General features: G+C 44.5%; 1 protein-coding gene across 2 annotated transcripts in view; it reads right to left on the reverse strand.

Annotated features, from left to right (window-relative positions):
- Positions 1-26,463, reverse strand: part of TNS3 (tensin 3) — a 1,051,445-nt gene that overhangs the window by 649,246 nt on the left and 375,736 nt on the right. For both annotated transcript variants that reach the window (XM_030209265.1, XM_030209274.1), the window contains 2 exons: positions 5,103-5,155; positions 2,453-2,624 (listed from right to left, as the gene is read on the reverse strand). In XM_030209265.1, the coding sequence (XP_030065125.1) occupies positions 2,453-2,624; positions 5,103-5,155 (225 nt within the window). The remainder of the gene's footprint in view (positions 1-2,452; positions 2,625-5,102; positions 5,156-26,463) is intronic.

Raw genomic sequence — 26,463 nt, forward strand, 5'->3', positions numbered from 1 at the left:
CCGCAGCGGGTATAAAGCACCTAAAAAACACATAGGCATGCCGGGGGGGGGGGGGGGTGTACCACAGAGGTTCTTGAAATTGGCTTCTAAGATGTCTGTTATCATTACAGTACAGTTTTGTTTATTGGATTATTCTAACGATTTACATATGTAATCGGTGTGTAAACATTACCACCTATTCAACAGAATTACCCCCCCCCCTCCCCCAGCAATAAAGGATACCGATGCACCTACACTCAGGAGGAAACTATGGGGGTAATTCCATAAAGTAGGCACATAGGGCTGGATTCAGTAAATGGCGCCCACAGATAGGCACCGGAAAGATCTGCACTAAACTAGCATTCAATAAAGGGCGCTCCATGCTGAGAATCCTAGAATATTAGCTTATCACGGATTTTGCGCCTAACTTTGGGAGCCAGCATTTACGCCTGCTAAAATTTGGTATACATGCTTGTGCTTAATTTTTGGTAGTTGGGCACACAAATCATAGTATTTCATCACATTGCATCTAACTTCTGGGAATGCCCCCGATCTGCCCATGCTCCTCCCATAACCACACCCCTTTGAAGTTCTATGCTATAAAATTAGGTGCAGATGTTACAGAATAGCGCCTAGGGCAGACGTATGCATAATCCAAAATTGGTGTCAATTAATGGCAATTGATTGTTGACACCTTATTAACTAATTACTATATGCATGCATCTGCCCTGGGAGCCCAAATTTAGGTACTCAACTTTGGATGACCTATATTTAATCTAAGGGCTAAGTATTTTATAGAATCTCCCCACAGTATTCCTTCTGACTGTAGCTGCAGCTGCATCTTTCCTCACTATGGGAAAATTCTATAAAGCAGGTTCTAAAATTTATACACCAGTTATACACGTAAATGTTTAGACGAGTGATGGACCAGCCAGATAAGCATCTAAACGCTGTACTATAAATACATGTATAGCTCCAACAGCACATAATTTGCAGGTGAGCTTACATATGAGTAGAGTCTGTACAGAAAATGGGTGGGGTGCAAAGTTGCAGGCATAAATTAGAGAATTCAATTATTCAAATGTGCACCTTTAGAACACAATTGCACATATGTCAGCTCTATGGCTGACATAAGTGCTCATGCCTAAGGGAATATGACTGATATAATATAAGCATTATACTCGGTTACACTAGTGTTCGGTAAAGAAAATAAGGCACCTCCCTTCCTTTATAGAATATGAGCCAATCAAGTGTCCTCTGGGTACTTATATATAGACACAGAATTATAGAATTCCCGTTCTATAAGTCTGCAGTAGGGCTGCATTTCACAGGAAATTTATAATCACGATTATTCGCACAATTAAATTATGTTCCCCCCCCCCACTGCAGCTCCTTGTGACTTTGGGCAAGTCACTCAACCCTCCATTGACCAGAGTCACAAGGCGCTGCCACGGAGGGAAAAAATTAAATAAATAATACCCCCTCAATCATGCGATTAATCGCTATCACACATTTTAATCAAAATACAGCCCTAAAAAAATTGAAGAATAAAAAGTAATGAAAAGATAAATACAAAATACAAACTGAAAAATTACACATTAAAGAATCTAAAAGACTTATTTATTAGAATTTATTTACTGCCTTTTTGAAGGAATTCACTCAAAGCGCTGTACAATAAGAATAAATCAAACATGAGCAGTAGACAATTACAACAGTAAAAATATTCAAATAACAATATGGCATAGTATATATGTCAACACAATACGTAATGGAACATTTTAATTGACAGTGTAGGGTATAAGTAAAGATGGAACATATAGATAGGTAAGAGAGTAAGAGGAGTTAGAAAATAAGGTGACTAATTTAAAGAAAGGTGCACATGAGGTCAGAGAGATAGTTAAATATTATCTCAGTTAGGGTAGGAATGGATAAACATATACCGCTGCAGTATGTGCAGCCTGAGTCACTCCTTGTTTGTGTGAGTGAGACTAACAAGTTAGTTACTTCTTCCATTAAAGGTTTGGTTGACGAGCCAAGCTTTCACCTGCTTCCTGAAGTACAGCATGTAGAATAGCTATAAACAGCCTTCCAGTTTTCACAGCCTATTTCAGAAAAGTAAGCCTAGTCTGCAGTGATACAGCAACAAAGCCGTAGGGTAGATCTGTGCTCATTTCAAGATTCTGGCCACCAAGGACTGTAAAAAGGATGATTTTCAGGATAACTAAAATAAACAAATAAACCCAGTTTTCAGATCAAGTGTCTGTAAATATAGCTGGCAAATACTCAATGACTGCCTCCTGAAATCCAGGCCTACTAGTGGCTGTCTACAGTTGAACCGGGACCCTTGTCATAGAGATTGAGCATCACTATGGTGTACTCAGTACCAGCCATTTTTGCTTAGCAAGTCCACTCAACAAAGTAAGGTATTTCATAGATCATGCAGTGTATTTTTGTCAATAAAATCTGTTCTTACCAGGTAGTTGTCTGCATGCTTGGATTTCAGCATGTGTGTCACAGTTTGCAAATTATGCAGGTATGTTTCTTCTGAACAGCTGCTGGGGAAGGAAACAGCTATGATCCGTTCAGTGATATAGGTGAGGTCCAGCTCATAGCCTTCTTCCATGGTGTGAGCAGAGTTCCCACTTCTGTTAACAGTCAATTAGCAAGGAAAAACTGAATTAATAACGAGACTTGCCTCTTGAGCTTACACTAAAAAAGCAAGACAGCAGGAATATGCAATCTGTAAAGCCAGGGCAATGGTATTCACTCCTAGTCTTCGAGGGTCACAAATGTGTTAGGTCTCCAGGCTATCTCTAATTGACTACCTATGATATACATCTGCACACAACAGAGGGTAGTATACACGCAAATTTATTTTATGAGTAAGCATTATGAATATCCCGAAATCCTGAATACCTGCCATGTTTACAGCCTTCAAAGACTGGAAATGACTTCCACTGAGTTAGGGTAACATCTGTTGCTTAGAAAGTTCTGTGCACTGTGCATAACATTCTCTGGGCTGAATTCTGCATTAGGGCATGTTATTAGTAAATAGAACCCATTGTATACAACAGACCCCATGGTAATAAATAAATAAATCTAATTAATGCATGTTAGTATACATGCATGAGATAGCCCACCAGTAAATCTAGCTTTCTGAGTTATACAGCATTTCTGATTATGCTTTTTAGCTGCACTTTTTCACATATCCTCCCTCTACCCATTTCTAGGTATTGACAGGTTGGGTGCTTATGGCCCACCATAATTCCTGTGGCCTTTTTCTTAGAAGCAATCTATAGAAGTTTGCCACTGCTTTCTGCAACTAAGAGCAATCCTTTTTCCGTGGGGGTCTTCCATCCAGATACAAGTTTAACCCGACAGCTGAGCTTCTGCTAAAGTTCTCCTAGGGTTTAATGGTGACATCATACTTCCACATCTCCTTCTTTTTGAGGGTGGTGGGGGGGGGGGGGGCTCTCTGGCTATGAATCATTTGCTCACATGTACTCTATCAGCTTGTGCAGGAGTGAACCTCCATTTCCTGGCATGTCCAATGAGAACAGCAATTTCACAAAATAAAAACAAATACAAATATGTCCTGATGCCAGAAAGTATGTACTGCTGCAGTCATGATCATTGCTGGTTCCTGGCTGTAGCATCGGGATATTGGACCAGTGAAACGGATCATGTTGCCCTCCCTCCTTATGCATTAACAATGCCCCCACCCCCCATACAAATACAGGAACTCCCAACCTCTCTGATACCCCCCACCCTTTGGACATCTCCATCCAACGCCCTCCTCAGACTTTACTGGGGGCTTCCCTGGTGGTCTAGTGCAGAATAGGAGTGATCCACAGTTGCTTCTGCTCTGTTCAGCGCCTGCTTTCAAAACTGCAACTCTCATCCCTAGCAGTATACTACCACTAGGAGTCAATCTGTCAAACAAGGGCATGCTTCTGTTGGTGCAAAAAATGATGTGCATCTTTTGAAAATCTAGACGTGGTTTGCCATTGTAAAAAGGAAAAGCTATGTCTAGTTTTCTGGCACACCCACACTATGTCCTCTGCTACTCCCCCACCATGCTCCCTATTTCTGTGCCATGTAATATGTGGGCAAATAGCTTTATTAAATTGCTATTTGCATGTGAGTGCCATTTACACATGTAGATGATGCTAAAATAAGGGCTCTAGTGGCCTTACTAATGATCTTTTCTATGCCACCCAATACCTTCCTAGAACTGGAGGAGGGTTTTCCCTTTCCAATGAGGTAATGGTAAGAGAAGAACTTGAAACACAGGGGAAATTGAAATATAAATATTCATCCTGTCTTTGACTGGCTAAGCCATTGTACTGCCACAAGCTTTTTTGTGCTCTTTTACCACATGCCTGAATGCCACTAATAAATAATTCCATGAAGGAGTTTTAAGAAGAATACAAGGGTTTTTTTTCATGTTTATGTGGTTGTTGCCTCCCTCAGGGGTCCTTTTACTAAGGTGTGCTGAAAAATGGGCTGCGCTAGTGTAGGCATGTGTTTTGGGCGCACGCAGATCCATTTTCAGCACGCATGTAAAAAATGCCTCTTTAAAATTTTAGCCGAAAATGGACAGCCATTGACTTAGCGGTAAGGTCTCTCATGTTAATCATGCGGTAATCACCTACATGTGTCAGAGTTACCGCCCAATTTTCGCCACACGCCAGAAAATAAAATATATTTTCTGGCACACGTAAAAAACAAAATTACCACACAGGCCACGTGGTTGCCAGGCGGCAACTCCAAATTGATGCGCGTTGGGCATGCGTAGGTGCATACATGGCTTATTAAAAAGGCATGCAAAATTTTTTTTACCCACATAAATTGCTTTTAAAAATCTTCATCTGTAGTCTTACAAATTAAATATAGCAGGTGACTTGGGCGCCCAGCTTTATGAAGCTGAGACAGATGATGCATTTCTTTACACGCAACACAAACAACCACACAAAACAGACCACGTTTGCTAGGTGACATACACTGCTAAGACACCATAAACGGAACAAAGTTGCAAGATATAACAACCCAATGAAAATTAATGACCTTCCCAGGCAAATCTGGCTGTGTGTACAAGTGCAGGTTATTAAATGCACACTTACTGAGATAATTTGTCGCAGCTGAAAGATGAGTTTTTTGAATGATTTGGGGAACCCTGGGGAAAAATATAAAGAGAGAGTTATTTTGAATGAAGTTACTGTAGTAGCATAAGGAACAAACATGTACATTATTGACCATTTATTGCCTTGAACTGTATTTATTCTGAATGAAGAGAAGCAATCAGGCACAATTCTGATTTAATATAAGAATCTACAGTGTTAAGATGAAGAAGGATCCACGGTTATAGCTTGTTCACTCTCTTTATACTAATACACTTTTAGCATGGGAAAACCATTGCAGCTACTCTCACAAAAGCATCATTGGCCTGTTGGCTCAGCGCCAACGCTGCGCACTATGACATAAAAGAGCTCAACTCAGCTCCCAGGTTAAGACTCTGCCTCCTGGGTCATCCAGGGATGCTGCAGAGGCAGGGCTCACAACCCCTGGGAGAGGGAGTCTCCAACATGACTTAACAGCAACCCCTGGAGGCCAGACTAAGTATTTACATTCTCCAAGTTCTGGGGGAACCCTCTAGTAATCCCCCTAGTCAACAACTGTCATTGTGAAGCTGGAATGTGCTAGGAAGGGAATGGGATATAATAGTTTAATATACCACTCTTCTAAATAATAGAAAAACAATTAATCACAAGACATCTCATAATCTCATACACACAATGTTCATACAGGCTGCCAGACAATGCTACAATACTGATCCAAAGACCTTTTGAAAAAAAAAATGTTTTCAATTTCACTTTAAACTGCTTTAAAGACATTCACCCCCCCCCCCCCCCCCACACACACACACACTCAAACAATTTTAGCAGGAACTGATTCCATACAACAGGTGCATGTAAAAAAAAAAAAAGCACTTTCCCTAATAATAGTCAAATGTGCCTGTGATGAATTAGGAAGAGCCAGCAAAAAAAAAACATTAGCAGACCTCAGTGCACTAAATAAGACAGCATCCCCTTATACAACACTTTATGAATCAGAGTCAAACCTTATAAAATGACCAATGTTCCACAGGCAACCAGTTGAATTGAACATTCAGTCACGCCACATGATCCCTCCACCCTATATCTCCTAACAATCATATACCCGCATTCTGCAATGTCCTCAGTCTTTTCCATAAATAACGCACAATTCCCAAGTATACCACATTACCATAATCTAACTTAGGGATAACTAAGGAATGCAAAAAAAACATGCAAGGTAGCATTATCAAAATATGGTTTAACTGCACATAACATTCTCAATGTACAAAAAAAACGAACTTACAACCAGGAATCCAAACAAACCTCCAAATATCAAAAGGTCTCAGTCAAGCAAACATGACCCTCAAAGAATTGTGACAATACTGAAGGAACAGGCAAATGATCAGACAACCAGCAGGCCTTGGTTTTGGCTACATTTAATATCATTCTATTCATCCTAAGCCAATTAACTATAGCAACCAGACAATCATTAAGAAGTGTAAGATCAAGATTCTGAGGGGAACAATATTCCACCAACAAAATATCATTTGCATAAACATACACTCCCAACTAAACTGCTGTATCGTCTGTATCAGTTGCGTAGGAAGGGGGGGGCGGTGGGGCGGTCCGCCCCGGGTGCACACCGCTGGGGGGTGTCGGCGCCTCGCTGGTTCCTTGCTCTCTGAGAGAGCAGGGAACCAGCGAGGCGCCGACACCCCCCAGCGGCGTGCACTCGGCGGATTGGCTCTCCCGCCCGCCCCTCACCGCCTTCCAGGTATGTTCTCGGGGGGGGGGGGGGGGGGTTGTGCTCGAGGGGGGAGGGTGCGCCACACTGCACCCCGAGGGGGGGGGGGTGCGCAGTGGCGACCCGCCCCGGGTGTCAGCTGCCTTCGCGACGCCACTGGTCTGTACCAATGAAGCCACAAACAAATGACATAAAACTGGAGAAAGGAAAGACCCTTGAGGAACATCACAAGAAACATCATATAAAGATGACTGAGTAACAGCATCTTGAACAAAAAGGTATGGTCAGTGAAAAATTAACCAAACCACTTGAGTACCTGACATCTCAACCCCAAGATGGAAACCAAACGAAGCAGATATATATGTGGAAAACAATATTTAATGGATACAAGTCAATAAAATTAGCAAGCCCCACACAGGCCGTGTTTCGCCCCACTGGGCTGCATCAGGGGCTACAAAACAAACAATCATATAACAATTAGAACAAGTATAAAAACAAATAAAAATAAAATAATAATTTCATTCCATTATCATAATTACATGCTCGGCTGATAGTCATAGAACACCATGATAATATAATTCGATATACAAAAAAATAAATTAATTAAAATATCCAAATGACGACGTACTTAATTACACAAATTAAATGATAGACATGAATTAAATAATATTAATCAATAACATATCATTCACAAACTATATATATATATACACACACACACACACACACACACACAGTGGTGTGCTGGTAAATTTTTAACAGGCTCTCTCCCTGGTCCACCTCTGCACCCCCCCCCCCCATCCACCTTTGCGCCCACGCCAAAAAAAAAAAACATTTGCAGAGCTGGCTATACCTGGGGAGAGAGCGTGCTTTCAAACAATCCTTACATCCAAATTTACCTTCTTTTAATGTAAAAAAAAAAAATCCTTTATCCTCCACCTTTTAAGACACTGCCTATCTGCTGGATACTGATGGCACAAGGAAAGCAAGTGAAGACTAACTCAAAATAACCTGGCTGTTCCTTAGATGGGCACTAGTATTACGATATTGAAGATGCGACCATACGATGACTCTGCGGTTATGCTCCACTAATAAGTTAAAAGATTAACTGGATTTCTTGAAAGGATTATATAAACTTAGGATGCAGGACTAGGGACACACACATACACGTATTTAGACAATATCATAATTCTTCATGTACAGCCACAAAACAACCTTTTAGGGTGGATAGTGGTCCAGGGGCGTAGCCAGACATCCAATTTTGGATGGGCCTGGGCCCAAGATGGGTGGGCAGAAGAACTCTGCCCTATCCCACAAGTGCTTTGGTCTCTCCCTCTCTCGCCATTATACCATATGATCTCTCAGACATCCCCCTAACCTTTTAAATAGCAGACTTTCACTGGCAGCGAGCAACAACTAATACACACTGCTCATATTGGCCCCACAGCCTTTCCTCTGATGCAACTTCCTGTTTCCGCATAGGTGGGAATACATCAGAAGGAAGGCTGTGGGGCCAACATGAGCAGTGCGAAGATCTGCTATTTACAAGGTATGCAGGAGGGATAGTTGGGAGTTTTCGGCTGGTGGGGCTTAGGGATCCCTGCCAGCCACATCATAGGTGTGCTGCTACTGGGTGCGCCTAAGCCCAAAGTGGGTGGGCCTGGGCCCACCCAGGCCCACCCTTGGCTACGCCACTGTAGTGTTCACAATGAGCTCCTTTTATTATCGACCAGATACAAGAGTTTTCAGTTTTGACACAGTATAATTTATCACAAGAACAAAATATAAGAAAACCAATGGGCTGCATTAGGGGCTTATGGCCCATTTATGTTTAAACAAAAGAAATCTGCAAGAAACAAAATATTTTTATTTTGACTAATAAAACCACTTGCCCCTGAAACATGTTCAAAACAGAATAATCCATTTGTGTATCTAAAAGATAAACTTCTACAAAACAGATTAAGATCTGATTCCATGTGCCCCAATGAAAGGAGAGTTTAATTCTACTTCCATTTAATTTCAATATATTCCATCATGGCTTACATGGGGCAATGGAGGGTTAAGTGACTTGCCCAGAGTCACAAGGAGCTGCCTGTGCCTGAAGTGAGAATTGAACTCAGTTCCTCGGGACCAAAGTCCACCACCCTAACCACTAGGCCACACCTCCACTCCTGATAAATTAGGCTAAAACCTATTTGCATGCACTCAAGTAAAATGAGGAATGTATCAGCCTTTCCTGAGGAAAAAAAAAAAAGCACAGCTCCAGGTTCCTTATATTCTACCCTACCACAGAGAACAAATGTGCAGACATCAGAACCTCTGCTACTGATGCTGCTGTTCACAATACACATATGTCCCCAAAGCCTGTGAACAGGAATTTCACACTGGTTCATCAGCAGGCTAAAGTTTCCTGTAACCAATGCCCAGTCAGAACTCTATGGCTTCCAGGAAAAAAATGTGAACCTTGTGATACCTAAGCTGTGGGACAGAAAAGGCTAAAAGAACTTCACTGTGCTTTATCTAACAACTAACTGCTATTGAACAAACAAAAAAAGAGCTCTAGTTCTTTTCAAACACTGCACTGAGGGAAACTTTCCAGTTAACAAAATGAAACATTTTATCTAGAATTATTTAAGGCAGTAGACTGTGACACAGCTGCCTTACTGTTCTTAAAACTAGGCAATCAAGGGCAAAACACAGGGCAACCTTTCAGAAAGTTTTTTTTTTTCTCAAATGGACAGCATACTTGAATTCATAAAAATTCTTTATCAGTCTTCAGTGTAGCATTCTACTGGTGCAATCATTTACTAGGAAAAGTTTAGTTTTATTGAACCTGTAATCAACTTCTCTCCATCAACATCTGTATCAGGACGACTGTGAGGAGGTGGTGTTCCTAGGTCTGCTGCCACCCGGGTGGATCGTCACTGCACCCCCCCCCCCCCCCCCGGCACATCATCTTCCCCCAGCGAATCACGATACCCCCCCCCCCCCCCCCCCGGCACATTGCTCTTACTGCCTGGGGGTGCAGGGAGAAGTCATGTGGCTGTCAGCTCTGCCGGTTCCCTGCCCCAGAACAGGAAGTAATGTCAGAAGGAGCAGGGGACCAGCAGAGCCAACAGCCGCATGGGCTGCACCTCCTTGCAGCGTGCACCCAAGGTGGACCGACCCCCACCGCTCCACCCTTGGTACGCCACTGCTGTGAGGGAGTGGATGGTATAGTGAAGAGCACTCCCTCACTGATGGTGCAGTTTCAGCCACCTTACAGTAGGTGGCATTAGTCTGCTGAGGATGAGGCCGAGTCGGAGGGGCGAGGATCAGACCCGGCTGGAGTTAAATGCCCTGAGGCTGAATAGATCAGAGGAGCCCCACGTGCAGAGGGTTCCAAGGGTGTGGCGAGCAGGGCTGCAGTACCTGGAGAAGAGTGGCCTTTAAGTGACAGAAGAAGAAGCAGACTGGAGGTAGGATAAGTTGATCTTACAATATGGTTGACAGTGTGACTTGGGAAATCAGGGCCAAGTGGTGCCCAGTGTGGAATACTGAAACTGGGATTTTGGGGATTCCAAGGAGAGACACGGTGGTTGGGTTGCCTGTTGGAGGGGCGACCAAGCATGTGCCGTGGGCCTACAGGAGCAGACCACGGGAGAGAGAGTTTATGAAAATATAAGAAGTGACTTTGTATGTCTAATGTCTCTGACCTGTGGAGGGAACAGGTTACACATTTCTCTGTTGGTAAATAAATACTTTTCTTTTTTTTTTTAAATTATTTATTTATAATTTAAATTATACATCTTATCCAAGAAGCATAAAAAAAAAAAAAAGAGAGAAACTAATTCAATTTTTAAACAAAACAGTCTATACATGAGACAAAATAAATGTCCCAGTAAAAGAAATAAGCATTGTTACATCGACCTCAAAATTGGAAATACTTAACTAGATCCTAGATAAGGTAACAAATTAAGGTAATTAAATATATATATATATTTTTTTTTTCAGAGCGTTACATATTCCGGGTACATTCTCAATCTATCTTTCAGTGCCCATATGAGATTCTAAACTTTAACATTAACATTCTCAGCCTCTTTAGCTAACAAAAAATCTTCGAGTTGTTTTGGGTCCATAAACTGGCAACTATTCTGAAGGTAAATAAAACGACAAATACAAGGAAATTTTAAAGTAAACGTTGCCCCCAGATTTAAAGTTCTTTGACGTAATGCCAAAAATGACTTACGTCTATATTGAGTATCTCTAGCGAGATCCGGAAATATCCTGACTTTGGAACCAAAAAACATCGAATCTAAATGTTTAAAAAACAACTTCAATACCATTTCCCTGTCTATCTCAAGAGCAAATGTCACTAGTGCAGTTGTCCTCTGTGTAACCACTTCCAGGGAGGATTCAAGAAAAGATGTCAGGTTCATTCCTCCATCCACAACAACTTGGTTACCTCCAGTTTTAGATGGTATTAAAGTCTGAAGATAAATTACCCTTGTTATGGGTGGTAAAGATTCCCCAGGCATCCCCAAGACTTCCCGTAGATATTTTTTTACCATATCAATAGCCGAGATAACTGGAGATCTGGGGAAATTGACAAGCCTCAAATTAAGTCTTCTCTGCTGGTTTTCAAGATATTCCATCTTCTTTTTAGTAAAATTACTATCCTTAATTGTGGCTTTGTTCAAGTTCTCCAGTTTCTGAATTTTTTCTTCAAGCATTTTTGTTTCAGACATCTGACACGCGTTGATTTGATCATGAGTCAACAGAGCTTCTGACAATGTTTTTATTTCGCCAGCGTTTTTTAACAAAACTGATTGAAGCGAAGAATGCATTGAAAAAGTTAGGTCCCATAGTGACTCAATAGTAACTACGGCAGGTTTCACCATGTTGATATTAAACTCAGGAGGGGGGGCTTTAGAAATCTGTTGTAAAGCGTCTCTCATTACTATGGAAAAAGTTTTTACAGTTTGTCCTACCAGAACTTCTTCGCCCCTTGCGAAGTCGGCTGGGCTCCTTTCTCCGAGGGTCCTCTCCTTTACAGGCATCGGGTCCTGCGAATCACAAGCCGCTCGCATACTTCCTGGTTGTGGTGGTGCCGCACGGGCGTCAGGGCTCAAGGAAGCCCCGTCTTCACTGATGGCCGAATAGTTGGAAACTAGGCCGATAGTAGGAGATGATGTCGCCCGGGGACCCAGCAAAACTCCAAAGCTTTCCAGCGTCGTCTGCCTCGAAAGGTGGGTACTGGTGGGGGTTACAGGAGCCTCCCTCACTTTTCCCCGCCGCTTCCCCATATCGAAATAGGGGGATTCGGACTCCTTGCTTGGTTCCGTGTGGGCAAGTCTCGGAGCACGTCTGGGGTAGCGTCTCAACTCGGCGCCATCTTGGATCTCAAAAAGCCAAATAAATACTTTTCTTTCATCTGGTAAGCACAGTGGGAGGATGTGGAAGTGCACCCACTAAAAACTGCTCCAGGGACCAGCATACTGCTGTCATGCAGCTGGGTATGACATTTGAGGCTGGCAAAAAATGTTTTTGTTTTAATTTTTCAGGGTGGGAGGGGGTTGGTGACCACTGGAGGAGTAAGGGGAGGTCATTTCTGATTCCCTCCGGTGGTCATCTGGTCAGTTCGGGCATCTTTTCGAGGCTTGGTCGTGGAAAAAAAAAGGACCAAGTAAAGTCAGCCAAATGCTCGTCAGGGACGCCCTTCTTTTTTCCATTATCAGATGAGGACACCCATCTCTTAACCACGCCCCCGTCCTGCCTTCGGTACACTGCCGACACGTCCCCCCCCCCCCAGGAACTTTGGTCGTCCCTGCGACGGAAAGCAGTTGAGGATGCCCAAAATCGGCTTTCGATTATGTCGATTTGGGCGACCCTGAGAGAAGGATGCCCATCATCCGATTTGTGTCGAAAGATGGGCGCCCTTCTCTTTTGAAAATGCCCCTGAAAGTGAACTTCATGACTGGTTGAGGATGTTGAGAGACAAAAAGTGAGAGGAAGAGGACGGTTATCGAACTGCATTCAATTCAAGTATATTCATAGTGCTCATGCACTGTCCAGAGTATGATTATATCGGTGCTCCTCAGATAAATGAGGGGAAGGACAAAAGACTGGTAGGATAATGGTCTGGTTCAGGTGGAAAGGTGAAACAATTTTAGGAAGAAATTTAGGATGCGTACGGAGCAGCACTTTATCATGGAGAATCAGAGTGATCTGTTAGAGGAGGTCGATTGGCTGGGAGTTTGCTGGATTGACTTCAAGGCATCGGACGTTCTGCTGGAGTGCTTGCTTCAAGAGTTGGACTGGTCGCGCATGTTTCTGGTTGCTGTGTTATTTAACTCACACATTCCTGATTTTTGTTAGTAACAATGTGCTTGTTTTAGTATTTTATCTTAGTTACTGTATGGTATACGATAGGGGATTATTATACTATGGTATGCTTATTTTCATGTGGGGTGGGGGGCCCAAACGCACTTCCTGCACTCGGCGGCTTCTCTGTATAGCGGGTGTGGGGGGCTGCTTTATATTTGGATGGTGAGGGAAGGTGAGGGTGGAGATGGGGAGGGGAAGTGATGGGGTGGGAGATATGAGGTCCCACTGGGGTGAAAGTTGGAGGTTGGAAGGGTGGGAGGGGTCTGTAGGGGGACCAATTCTTAAGAGTTCCTTGTTTTTCCAGTTTAATTGGGTGCATGTCCTTTTGAAGAATTTATCATATGGATAGGATAACTCTGATTAGTTACAATGTTAGAGGCCTTAAATCGCTGATTAAGTGGCAGCTATTAGATATGAAAATCTCTGTAAGCATAGGAACTATCCCACCATATATTATGCTTCTAATTTAGTCCAAAACAAAACAAAGGGAGTTTTGATAGTGTTATCCCAAAAATATCCTTGGGTGGTTCAGAAGGTGATGAGGAATAAAGAGGGATGATATCTTCTTCTCCTGGTACAATTAGGTTCCATGACCTATACTTTACTCTTAATTAGGACCAGGGGGTGTTTCTACAAGGATTAAGTTTATTCCTTTAAAAACATGCTCAAAGCAGTATTTTATTAGGGGCGACTTCAATCTTCCATTAAATCACTTGCTGGACAATTTCTCGCAAACAGTCACTTATGCCCGAACAAATTGGTGAGCCTTTAAGGTCTTTCTGGCTCAATGGGGTTTGGTTGATTTGCTGAGAGAAGGAATAGAAGTTCTACTCAGCAGTGCATAAAACTCACTCTCACAATGATTATTAGTTTGGGGATTTAGCAATACAGCAGCAAGCTCAGGCCTTGTACGTGGTCTGATCACTCTCCAGTGCAACTGGAGTTGTTAGTGGGGGTGGATCGAGGGTTCGGTACTGGCATCTTAATGACGCTCTCTTGCAAGACCCAACTAATGTGAGTCAGGTGGAGAGGGATCTTTTAGACTATATCAAACAAACAGATTAGCCCGCTTATATTTTGGGAAGGGCATAAAGCTATCATGCAGGGGAAAATTACTGCTTTGCAGGTTCACCTTAAAATTACACAGGAGAGTAGGTAGAGGAAATTGCGAGAGGAAATAATGACCTTGGAACATCAGGCAAGGGTTTTGGGCTCAGCCTTTAAGGGGGAGGGTGCTTTGCAAGGTCTTCGGGTGGAGCTATGTGAGGTGAAGTTGGCGGAGGTGGCAACCACAACAGCATTTTGAGATTGGTAATCGAGCCAGCCGCCTTCTTGCTCAAAAGTTGCAGAAAAGGGCGGCACAGACTCACATCAGCTCTGTTCAGGATGATGCTGTAGTACTCCATACATCCACAGCAGGCACGAGAGATACTTTTATCCATTATAATGAACAACTTTACACCCCGGATATTTCCCCCATGGCATACAATCTTATTTAGCCTCTCCTGATATTCTTCGGCTGTCGTTTTTTGGATATTGATAATTTATCTCGCCCAACCAAATGAGATGGGCTCTTAAGAACCTACTGATGGGAAGGATCTAGGGGCAGATGGCTTTATGAATAAGTACTATAAATGCTTTGGGAAATATTTGACCCCATTGTTACATTGTGTATTTAATTATTTGGAGACGAGCGGACACTTGCCGGACTCCTGGAGACAGGCAGCTATCCCTGTGCTGCCCACACCTGGGAAGGACCCCCAGTTTTGTGCTTCCTATCGATCCATTTCCTTGTTGAATATTGATTATAAGATAGTTACAGAAATTTTGGCTCAGCGCCTGCAAAAGATGCTACCTGATTTAATTCACAGTTATCAGTCTGGCTTTGTGGTGGGCCACCAGACCTATGATAATGTTCATAGAGCCATATATCTTATCCAGCAGGTCCACAGAGTTCAGGTCACTATGCTTTTTTGTCCCTAGATGCCAACAAGGCATTTGATAGAGTTCACTGGGCTTTTATGTTTGAACTTTTGGGTAAGATGGGATTTTCTAGCCGTTTCATTACTTGGCTTCATCAGTTCTATGATAGGCCAGAAGCCTGTATAAAAATTAACGGTACCTATACACCCACCTTTACTTTACAACGAGGGATGAGGAAGGGATGTGCCCCCATTGTTATTTGCTATTGCTATACAACTGTTAGCACAAGCCACTCAACAGCAGTCCCTGATTACTGGGTAGTGGAGGAATATAAATTACAACTTTTCATGGACCATATCTTTCTGACGCTTACAGATCCAAGTACTTCCCTGTTATACCTGGAAGCGAAGCTGAGGTGATATGGGGCTTTATCAGGCTTTAAGATAAACATGTCAAAGTATGAGATCTTGAATCTTAATCTGGATGTGGGAACGATAACATCCTTACAGGCTCAATTTCCATATTGTTGGGAATCACATCATATCAGATATCTAGGAGTTGACTTGACCTCCAATATCAGTGATCTTTATGAAGCAAATTTCCCTCCCCAAAGTAGAGGAGCTTTTTAGGGACTTAGATATATGGGAGGGTCTTAGTCTTTCCTGGTTGGGTAGAATCAATGCGATTAAGATGATGCTGTTGTCCAAATTGCTCTATTTGTTTATGGCCTTACCTCTCTCCTGATACCAAAACCTTTTTTGTCACGCTTAAAAGGAAGGTATTTAGCTATATTTGGAATATATAGAATATTTCACCACCCTATACAGCAGGGGGGGATGGTGGTGCCCGATTTTTTTTCTTTATTACCAGGTTGCTCAGCTCCATTTTCTGATGGACTGGATAGCACACTCCTCTAAGGATGGGCTCAATGCCCTTGTTGGTGGTTCCCTGGCTTTCTTATCCCAAAATTCTTGAGGGTGTTAAGAGGGTACCTGTGAGTATTGCCTGGGTGGGAGGAGGGAGTGTATTGCCTGTGGGAGTCCAGGAGGCTGTATGTGTTTAGACAGATATGGGAACAGGGGGAACTTTTATCATTTCAGGATTTACAGAACAAATATGGCTTGCCCCTCCAACAGATTTTTCAGTATAAACAAATACGGGATTATATCTATCGGAAAGCCCATGGAGATCTTCTTAGTGAAACACTTTTGGAAAGGGCCATGAGAGAAGGAGTAGGTAAGGGTGGTATCTCTCGACTCTATCGAGCCTTGTTGCTGGTTTTTGTCCCCTAGATTATTATATTCATTGTTGGAAGAGGGACTTGGGGGCAACTTATGAGTGGAAGAAATGAGCTTTAAATATCTTTTTAAATTGTCTGTCATCTGTACATTGACTGAAAATGGACATAAAATGTTATATCATTGGTACTACACTCCACATAGACTTTTAAAACTTTTAAAATATGGTACAGGACTCTGTTGGTGCAACTACGGTATGGTGGAGGACATGTATCATATGTGGTGGACTTGTCCTATGATATAACAACATTGGAAAGAGGTACATGCTTTGGTACAGCAAATATTGGGGGTTCCATATCCCTTATAAGCGGAATCTTGCCTTCTTCACCATAAACCAGTTGGAATTACAATATCACAACATAAATTGTCAATTCATCTGTTCACTGCAGCTCGATTAGTGCTGGCAGTGGCATGGAAGAGTCCTCTGTTCCTGCTTTGTCAGTGATTTTGTGTAAATTGGATTATCTCTGTATGATATCAGAACTGACCACTATTAGGACAATTCACCAAATTTCATATTATCTGGGATGGTTATTGCACTTGGCGGTCTACTCCAGCGAATCAGATGTGACTGGAACCTTTCCATTCAGTGGTTATTCTTCTCTATGTCCTTCTACGATATACAGCCTTGGGAAGGGGATCTTGGGGCTAGGATTGGGGAGAGGGGTTCTGGGGAGTTGTTTTGTATACCTGATATCTGGTTTATGTTCTTCTTCTTTGAAGATTTTCAATAAAATATAAAGAATTCAATTTTAGCCCTGAAATAAACCAAGCTTCAATCATTCTTCAGGCTTGATTAACCTCAAGAATGAAACAATCTCTTTCATTTCAAATTCAAAACATTATTATTATCAGAAAATTATTGACAATGGGCAGGGATGACTTCCTGCATGGGCCTACTGGGCGCAGGCCCAGGGGTCCAAAGGTCTGGGGGACCCTTGTCATTATCAAGGCAGGCTTTGCATAGAAACATACCTATACATCCGAGGGTTATTTACAGGGCCGTGCCTAGGGTCTCTGGTGCCCCCCTGCAGACTATCAGTTGCCCCCCCCCCCCCGTGAAAATGATCACCCCCCCCCCCTGTGAAAATGATCGCTCACCACTTGCCACACTGAAAGGAATTGTCAGCAATATTCTTAGAAACAAATTGCTATACATTGCAAAATAAGATAGCAGATGTAAATTCTCAAAGTGGACATATTCCAAACGCTAAAATAAAATAATTTTTTTCTACCTTTGTTGTCTGGTGACTTTCTTTTTTCAATCATGCTGGTCCAATATTTGATTCTGCTGCTATCTGTCCTCTTAACTCCATTTCCAGGGCTTCCTTTCCATTTATTTCTTTACTTTTCTCCTTTCTTCTTCATTTCTTGCTCTATATCCATTTCCAGCAATTTCTCCTCTCTCCCTGGGTCCTGCCCTCCGATCCATGTCCATTCTTGTCCCTCTCTGCCCTTCCCTCCTCCATCCATAGCCAGCAATCCTCTCTCCCCTCCCCTTCCAGCAATTTGTCCTCTCCCTGGGCCCTGCCCTCCCATCCATGCCTCTCTGCCCTCCCATCCATTCAGGGTCTGCCCTCCCTCTCACTCCCCATTCCATCCAGGATCTATCCCCCCTCTCTCACTGCCCCCTCTTTTCGGCTCCCAGTTCCCACCTGCGGCTGCCCCTAGATCCAGATCCATTGATTCTCCCATCCACCCCTGCCCCAGGCATGACCCCATTCTCCCTCCTGCTCACTTTTCAGACCCCAGTTCCAGCTCCATGCCCCTTCTCCCATCTGTCTCCCACCCAGTCCCTTCTGCCCATCCGAGTCCCCCTCACCCCATCTGTCTCCCACCCAGTCCCTTCTGCTATCCAAGTGCCCCCCACCCTCACGCCATCTGTCTCCCACCCAGTCCCTTCTGCCCATCCGAGTCCCCCTCACCCCATCTGGCTCCCACCCAGTCCCTTCTGCTATCCGAGTCCCCCCCCCCACCTTCACGGTCACCCCATCTATCCCCCACCCTCACCCTGCCTCGTCTTCTCCCTGCCACCCGTCTTTAAAAAGAAATTGCCGACGCGATAGCGAGCGCAGCACCTCGTGTGCAAGTAAAAGAAGCGAATCCGATCATCTCATTGGGCCTTCCTTCACTGTCCCGCCCTAGAGGAAATAGGAAGTTGCGTCAGAGGAGGGCGGGACAGTGAGGGAAGGCCCAATGAGATGATCGGATCCGCTTCTTTTACTTGCACACGAGGTGCTGCGCTCGCTCGGCAAATAAATTTAAAGGGCTGGTGCGGGGGGTGCCAGGATGAAGAGCAGCGGGAGCGGCGGCACCCCCCTCTCTGGTGCCAAAAGATTTAAAGTCCTCGGCGGGGCGAGGGTAAGCACCACGGCGGCGCCCTCCAGAGGTGGGCGCCCCCCTACGGCGCTTACCTCGCTTACCGCATCCGCACGGCCCTGGTTATTTATGAACTCTGCTGAAACCCTGCTCGTGTCAACAGTAACAGACAAATGTATATTGTGTTCCTTGTGTGATGGACAGTAAAACTATGTACTTGGCAGTTGCGGCCAGGAAGAGGGAGGGGGCCTTATGTGCTAGTTGTCCCAGAGACCCACAAACTTGTGATCTATCCCTGGCAATGGGTGGTCATCATGCCAGCTGGGTCCAGAGGAATACGGCTAGCGGTGGGAAGTCAGGAGGGAGTGTGATTGGGCATCATCACGGGACTGAGCACTTTTAAGGGAGTTCAGTCCCACCTTGTGTACCTTTGCAACTGGATCCTCCTGGTGTCTCCTGGATCCTGCTTGCCAAGTCCAACTTGTCTCCTGGTTCCTACTTTCCCAAATTCCACTTGTCTCCTGGTTCCTACTTTGCCAAATTCCACTTGTCTCCTGGTTCCTGCTTGCCAAATCCAGCTTGTCTCCTGGTTCTTGCTTTGCCAAGTTCTGCTTGTCTCCTGGTTCCTGTTTACCAAATTCAGCTTGACTCCAGATTCCTACTTTGCCAAATTCCACTTGTCTCCTGGTTCTTGCTTGCTAAGTCCAGCTTCTCTCCAGGTTCCTGCTTTGCCAAGTTCCATTTGCTTCCTGGTTCCTGCTTGCCAAGTCCAGCTTGTCTCCTGGTTCCTGCATTGCCAAGCTTCAGTCTTGTCTCCCAGCTTCCTGCTGTACCAAGCTCTTGTCCTGTCTCCTCTCATTCTACTGTGGAAGTGACCTGGTCTGCCGTGGCCGGGAATCCGAATATGGTTCTAGGGTTCACTACCCATCCAGAATCGTAACAGCTTGCGAAAGTCATGAGCTTGAGAGAGTCACCTGCTCTGCAGCTGCTACAGCAGCTTGCGCTCCAGCTGCAACAACTATCTGGGGCCGTGCAAACATTGACCCATCAGATGGACAATATCCAAGGGCTGGATGTAGCTCTAGCAACAGCCTCGTTTCCTGTCACAGAACCAGGCGCAACTGTTGTCCCCAGTGGTGTGGGGATCCTCATCGCTCCATCTCCTCACTCTGATGGGAATCCTAAGGCCTGCCAGGAGTTCTTGAACCAATGTCAAATTGTATTTGAATTACAAGCAAGAGACTTTGTTTCTGATAGGGCCAAAATGGCCTATTTCATTTCCCTCCTTACTGGTCCCGCTCTCACCTGAGCCTCCCCTATTTGAGCGAGCAATGATTCTGTACTAAACAACCTGGCTAAGTTTCTTGTTCAGTTACATAGAAATTTCAAAGAACTTGGCAAAGCCACCTCAGTGGTCATGGAGCTACTGAACTTACGACAGGGGTCACAGACCCTACGTGACTATGCCATTTGGTTACAGACCCTAGCGGCTGAGCTGGAATGGAATAATGAGAGCCTAGCCGTCATGTTCAGGCAAGGCATATCCTTTCAGATTACAGACGAACTGGCTGAGAGTGAGCTCTCTACGAATCTCGCTGATCTAATTCTTCCGTGCATACGAGTGTATATCCACTTCCGTGAGAGCACCCTAGAGTGCCTGGCTGGTTGCAGACCTTTTTGGTTGTCTCCCACATTCCAGCATAAAACTGCACCTCCCCCTTCACAGTCTGCTTCACCCACAAGCAATGGGGAACCTATGCACTTGAATTGGTTGGGGCAATCAGAGCAGTAGTTTGCAGATATTTTCTCTAAGCAATGGGCTGAGACCCATACATTTCATTGGGCCCACGAGTATCCCATTGAGCTGTTGCCTGGGAACACACATCCCCCCCACCAGAGCAGAGTCTACCCACTTTTGCACCATAAGACCGAAGCCATGTCCACCTATATCAAAGAAAATCTTCAGCGGTGGTTCATCTGTCCCTGGCTGGAACATGATTCTTTTTCATAGGCAATAAGGATGGGGGACCGTGGCCATGCATCAACTACAGAGGCTTGAATGCGATTACTGTGCACAACAAATATACTCTACCATTCATCCCTGAACTCTCTGACCAAATCCAAGGCACCTGTGTCTTCACCAACCTAGATCTACAAAGAGCCTATAACCTCAACCAGATCCGGGAAGAGGATGAGTGAAAAACAGCATTCAGCACCAGAGACAGACCCTATGAATATCTCGGTATGCCTTTTGGTCTAGCCAATGCTCCCTGTTGTTTTCTAGAACTTCATTAATGATATTTTTCGAGATCTGTTGTATAAATGTGTTCCTGTCTATCTCAATGACATTCTGATCTTCTCCCATTTGTTGGAACAACATAGACAGCATGTCAAGATGATGCTCCACTGCCTACGTCAGAACCGGCTATTTGCCAAATTGGAAAAATGTGTCTTTGAACACTCCGAATTACCCTTTTTGGGGTACATCATCTCTGATCAAGAACTACGAATGGACCCAGCCAAGCTGTCTGCCATTCTTGACTGATCTAAGCCTCTGGACTGCTGAGCTCTCCAGAGATTTCTGGGCATTGCCAACTATTACCGACAGTTTATCCTGAATTATTCTGCTATCACAGCACCGCTGATGACTCTCAACCAGAAGGAAGTGAATCCCCGGGATTGGCCATCTGAAGCAGGCCTTTACGACTGCTCCAATCCTTTGACACCTGGATCCTGGGAAAAGGTTCTTTGTCAGCTATTGGAGTGGGTGCCATCCTATCCCAGACCCAGACCTGCATGAAACTGCTTCCATGAGCTTTCTTCTCATGAAAAGTTTCTCCAGCCGAGATTAACTATGCAATAGGAGACCAGGAAATTTTGGCCATGAAATTGGCACTAGAGGAGTGGTACCACTTACTTGAGGGACTTTTCTTAAGGGTGAGGAGCAGTGTTCCTCAAACCCCGTCACAAGGTGCCATAATGGTACACGCTGAGTGTTAATTCAATAAAAGTATCCAGGCGTATCTAAAGAGTTACAGAATACTAGCATAAAGCTGCTTTGGCATGTCAAACTTTAGGTACGATCACTTATGCTAGCATGTGACACATTTATTTAAAAAAAAATACAAAACAAAATACATACAGTACCAACAATAAAATCAATAAAATAAATGGAAAGTGTATACTACCACTGATGTCTCATATCCATGACTTGCTTAAGAACTGCGCCATTGTAACAGCCATTTTTATATAAATGCTTCCACAAACAGAGAAGTCTTTAATAACTGCTTAAACTGCAAAATTTCAGAGCACAATCTCAACTGGCCTTTTAAAGTATTCCACAGCTGCATGCCAGTCACAGAAAAAAGCAACAGATCTATTCTCACAATATCTTATTCCATCCTCATTCTTCTTGATCTTTCCGCTGCTTTTGACACTGTCGATCACAGCATACTTCTAGATACCCTGTCCTCACTTGGATTCCAGGGCTCTGTCCTTTCCTGGTTCTCTTCCTACCTCTCCCTCCGCACCTTTAGTGTTCACTCTGGTGGATCCTCTTCTACTTCTATCCCTCTGCCTGTCGGCGTACCTCAGGGTTCTGTTATTGGTCCCCTCCTCTTTTCTATCTACACTTCTTCCCTTGGTTCATTAATCTCATCCCATGGCTTTTCCTACCATCTCTATGTTGTTGACTCCCAAATCTACCTTTCTACCCCCGATATCTCACCTTGCATCCAAATCAAAGTTTCAGCGTGCTTGTCTGACATTGCTGTCTAGATGTCTCAACACCACCTGAAATTAAATATGACCAAAACCGAGCTTCTCATTTTCCCCCCCAAACCCACCTCCCCGCTCCCCCCGTTTTCTATATCTGTTGATGGCTCTCTCATTCTCACTGTCTCCTCAGCTCGAAACCTTGGGGTCATCTTTGACTCTTCTCTCTCCTTCTCTGCTCATATCCAGCAGATTGCCAAGACCTGTCGTTTCTTTCTTTACAACATCCGTAAAATCCGCCCCTTTCTTTCCGAGCACTCTACCAAAACCCTCATCCACACCCTTGTCACCTCTTGTTTAGACTACTGCAATCTGCTTCTTGCTGGCCTCCCACTTAGTCACCTCTCCCCTCTCCAGTCGGTTCAAAACTCTGCTGCCCGTCTCGTCTTCCGCTAGGGTCGCTTTACTCATACTACCCCTCTCCTCAAGACCCTTCACTGGCTCCCTATCCGTTTTCACATCCTGTTCAAACTTCTTCTACTAACCTATAAATGTACTCACTCTGCTGCTCCCAGTATCTCTCCACACTCGTCCTTCCCTACACCCCTTCCCGTGCACTCCGCTCCATGGATAAATCCTTCTTATCTGTTCCCTTCTCCACTACTGCCAACTCCAGACTTCGCGCCTTCTGTCTCGCTGCACCCTATGCCTGGAATAAACTTCCTGAGCCCCTACGTCTTGCCCCATCCTTGGCCACCTTTAAATCTAGACTGAAAGCCCACCTCTTTAACATTGCTTTTGACTCGTAACCACTTGTAACCACTCGCCTCCACCAACCCTCCTCTCTTCCTTCCCGTTCACATTAATTGATTTGATTACTTTATTTATTTTTTGTCTATTAGATTGTAAGCTCTTTGAGCAGGGACTGTCTTTCATCTATGTTTGTGCAGCGCTGCGTATGCCTTGTAGCGCTATAGAAATGCTAAATAGTAGTAGTAGTAGTAGTAGTAATCTTGTCTGGGACACCACATCATAGGGCGGCAGCATTACTTTAAGTCCGAACAACAATTGAAACTGAGAAAAACAAGGCTGAATGACATTTGCTACCTGATCTTTCATTGACAGCCCAGAATCTAATAAAACACCTAATAACTTCATAACATGCTGTACAGGTAATTTAACCCCCTGAAGGTTCAAAAACGTGCACCAACACTCCTGCATTATTTTCCCAACAATCTTCACCTCAGACTTTCCAACATTCAGCAACAAACCATGCTGACGCATCTACACATTAATCTCATCCATGTACAACTATAATTGGGCTTCAATCATGCCTCACTTGGCACCATACCCCTGGGTCCACTCATGTTTATGTGGGATTTGATATACCACTTTTGCTAATAAAAGGTCAAAGCGGTAAACAATAATGCGAAGATACTTACCTGTAGCAGGTATTCTCCGAGGACCGCAGGCTGATTATTCTCATACGTGGGTCAACGTCCGCGTCGGCCCAGGAACCGACATTTTGCCATAGCAAAAACAAAAATGTTTTGCTACAGTCTTCTGGCACACGCGTGCAGCATGCATGCACAGACTGACTTCCTGAGCGCGTACCTCAGTTAAATCAAAAAGCATAACAAATAACAACTCCGAAGGGGAGGTGGGAGGGATTGTGAGAATAATCAGCCTGCTGTCCTCAGAGAATACCTGCTAGAGGTAAGTATCTTTGCTTTCTCTGAGGACAAGCAGGCTGCTTATTCTCACATGTGGGGTATCTCTAGCATCCAGGCTCACTCAAAACAATGAACATGGTCAATTGGGACTAACAATGCTGACATAACATAAGTTAACCTGAAACTATATACAGCCTGGAACAGAATAAAAACAGGCCTGGTGGGGGAGGGGTGGAGTTGGATTCTAAACCCCAAACAGATTCTGCAGCACTGACTGCCCAACCCGGCTGTCGCGTCGGGTATCCTGCTGAAGGCAGTATTGAGATGTGAATGTGTGGACTGATGATCACGTTGCAGCCTTGCAAATCTCTTCTATGGAGGCTGACTTTAAGTGAGCCACTGACGCAGCCATGGCTCTAACATTATGAGCCATGATATGGCCCTCTAGACTCAGCCCAGCTTGGGCAGAAGTAAAGGAAATGCAATCTGCTAGCCAACTGGAGATTGTGCATTTTCCAATGGCGACTCCCCTCCTGTTGGGATCGAAAGAAACAAACAGCTGGGCGGACTGTCTGAAGGGCTTCATCCGCACCACATAAAAGGCCAATGCTCTCTTGAAGTCCAAGGTGTGCAAGTTGCTTTCGCCAGGGTGGGCATGAGGACAGGGGAAAAAATGTTGGCAAGACAATTGACTGGTTCAAATGGAACTCCGACACCACCTTCGGCAGGAACTTAGGGTGTATGTGGAGGACTACTCTGTTGTGATGAAACTTAGTATAAGATGCATCCACTACTAAGGCTTGAAGCTCACTGACTCTACGAGCTGAAGTAACAGCCACCTAGAAAATGACCTTCCAGGTCAAGTACTTCAGATGGCAGGAATTCAGTGGCTCAAAAGGAGCTTTCATCAGCTGGGTAAGAATGACGTTGAAATCCCATGACACTGGTAGAGGTTTGAAAGGGGGCTTTGACAAAAGCAAACCTCTCATGAAGCGAACAACTAAAGACTGTCCAGAGATAGGCTTGCCCATTATATGCCGATAATAAACACTAACTGCACTAAGGTGAACCCTTACGGAGTTGGTCTTCAGACCAGACTCTGACAAGTGTAGAAGGTATTCAAGCAGGGTCTGTGTAGGACAAGAGAGAGGATCTAGGGCCTTGCTGTCACACCAGATGGCAAACCTCCTCCATTTGAAAAAGTAACATCTCTTCGTGGAATCTTTCCTGGAAGCAAGCAAGACTCGGGAGACACCCTCTGAAAGACACAAGAAGACGAATTCTAAGGTCTCAACATCAGGCCGTGAGAGTCAGAGACTGGAGGTTGGGATGTAGAATCGACCCCTCATTCTGAGTGATGGTTGGAAAACAGTCCAATCTCCACGGTTCATCGGAGGACAACTCCAGAAGAAGAGAGAACCAAATCTGACGCGGCCAGATGGGTGCAATCAGGATCATGGTTCCGCAGTCTTGCTTGAGTTTCAGCAAAGTCTTCCCTACTAGAGGTATGGGAGGATTCGCATACAGAAGGCCTGTCCCTCAATGCATCTGACGCTAGTCTGTCGTGGGCCTGAAGCCTGGAACAGATCTGAGGGACCTTGTGATTGATCTGAGTGGCAAAAAGATCCACCAAGGGGGTGGCCCACGCTCGGAAGACCTTGTGGACTACGCCCACGTTCAGTGACCACGTGAGGTTGCATTACCCTGCTCAGCCTGTCGGCCAGACTGTTGTTTACACCTGCCAGATAAGTGGCTTGGAGAAACATGCTCTGACGGCATGCCCAAAGCCACATCTGAACAGCTTCTTGACACAGAGGGTGAGATCCTGTGTCCCCCTGCTTGTTGGTGTAACACATCGCAACCTGATTGTCTGTTTGAATCAAGATGATTTGAGTGGACAGCCGATTTCTGAAAGCCTTCAGAGCGTTCAAGATCGTGCATAGTTCCAGGAGGTTGATATGAAGACCTGTTTCCCGGGAGGACCAGGCTCCTTGAGTGTGAAGCCCATCTACATGAGCTCCCCACCCTAGGAGGGATGCATCCGTCTTCAGCACCTTTTGTGGCTGTGGAATTTGGAATGGTCGCCCCATGGTCAAATTGGACCGGATTGTCCACCACTGAAGAGAATTTCGAAAATCGGTGGACAGTTGGATCACATCCTCCAGATTCCCTGTAGCTTGATACCACTGGGAAGCTAGGGTTCATTGAGCTGATCTTGTATGAAGACATGCCATGGGTGTTACATGTACTGTAGAGGCCATGTGCCCCAAGAGTCTCAACATCTGCCGAGCTATGATCTTCTGAGATGCTCGAACTGTGAACACCAGGGACAGGAGGTTATGAGTACATAT

The sequence above is a fragment of the Microcaecilia unicolor genome, chromosome 1, assembly GCF_901765095.1.
Source record: "Microcaecilia unicolor chromosome 1, aMicUni1.1, whole genome shotgun sequence".
Lineage (NCBI taxonomy): Eukaryota > Metazoa > Chordata > Amphibia > Gymnophiona > Siphonopidae > Microcaecilia > Microcaecilia unicolor.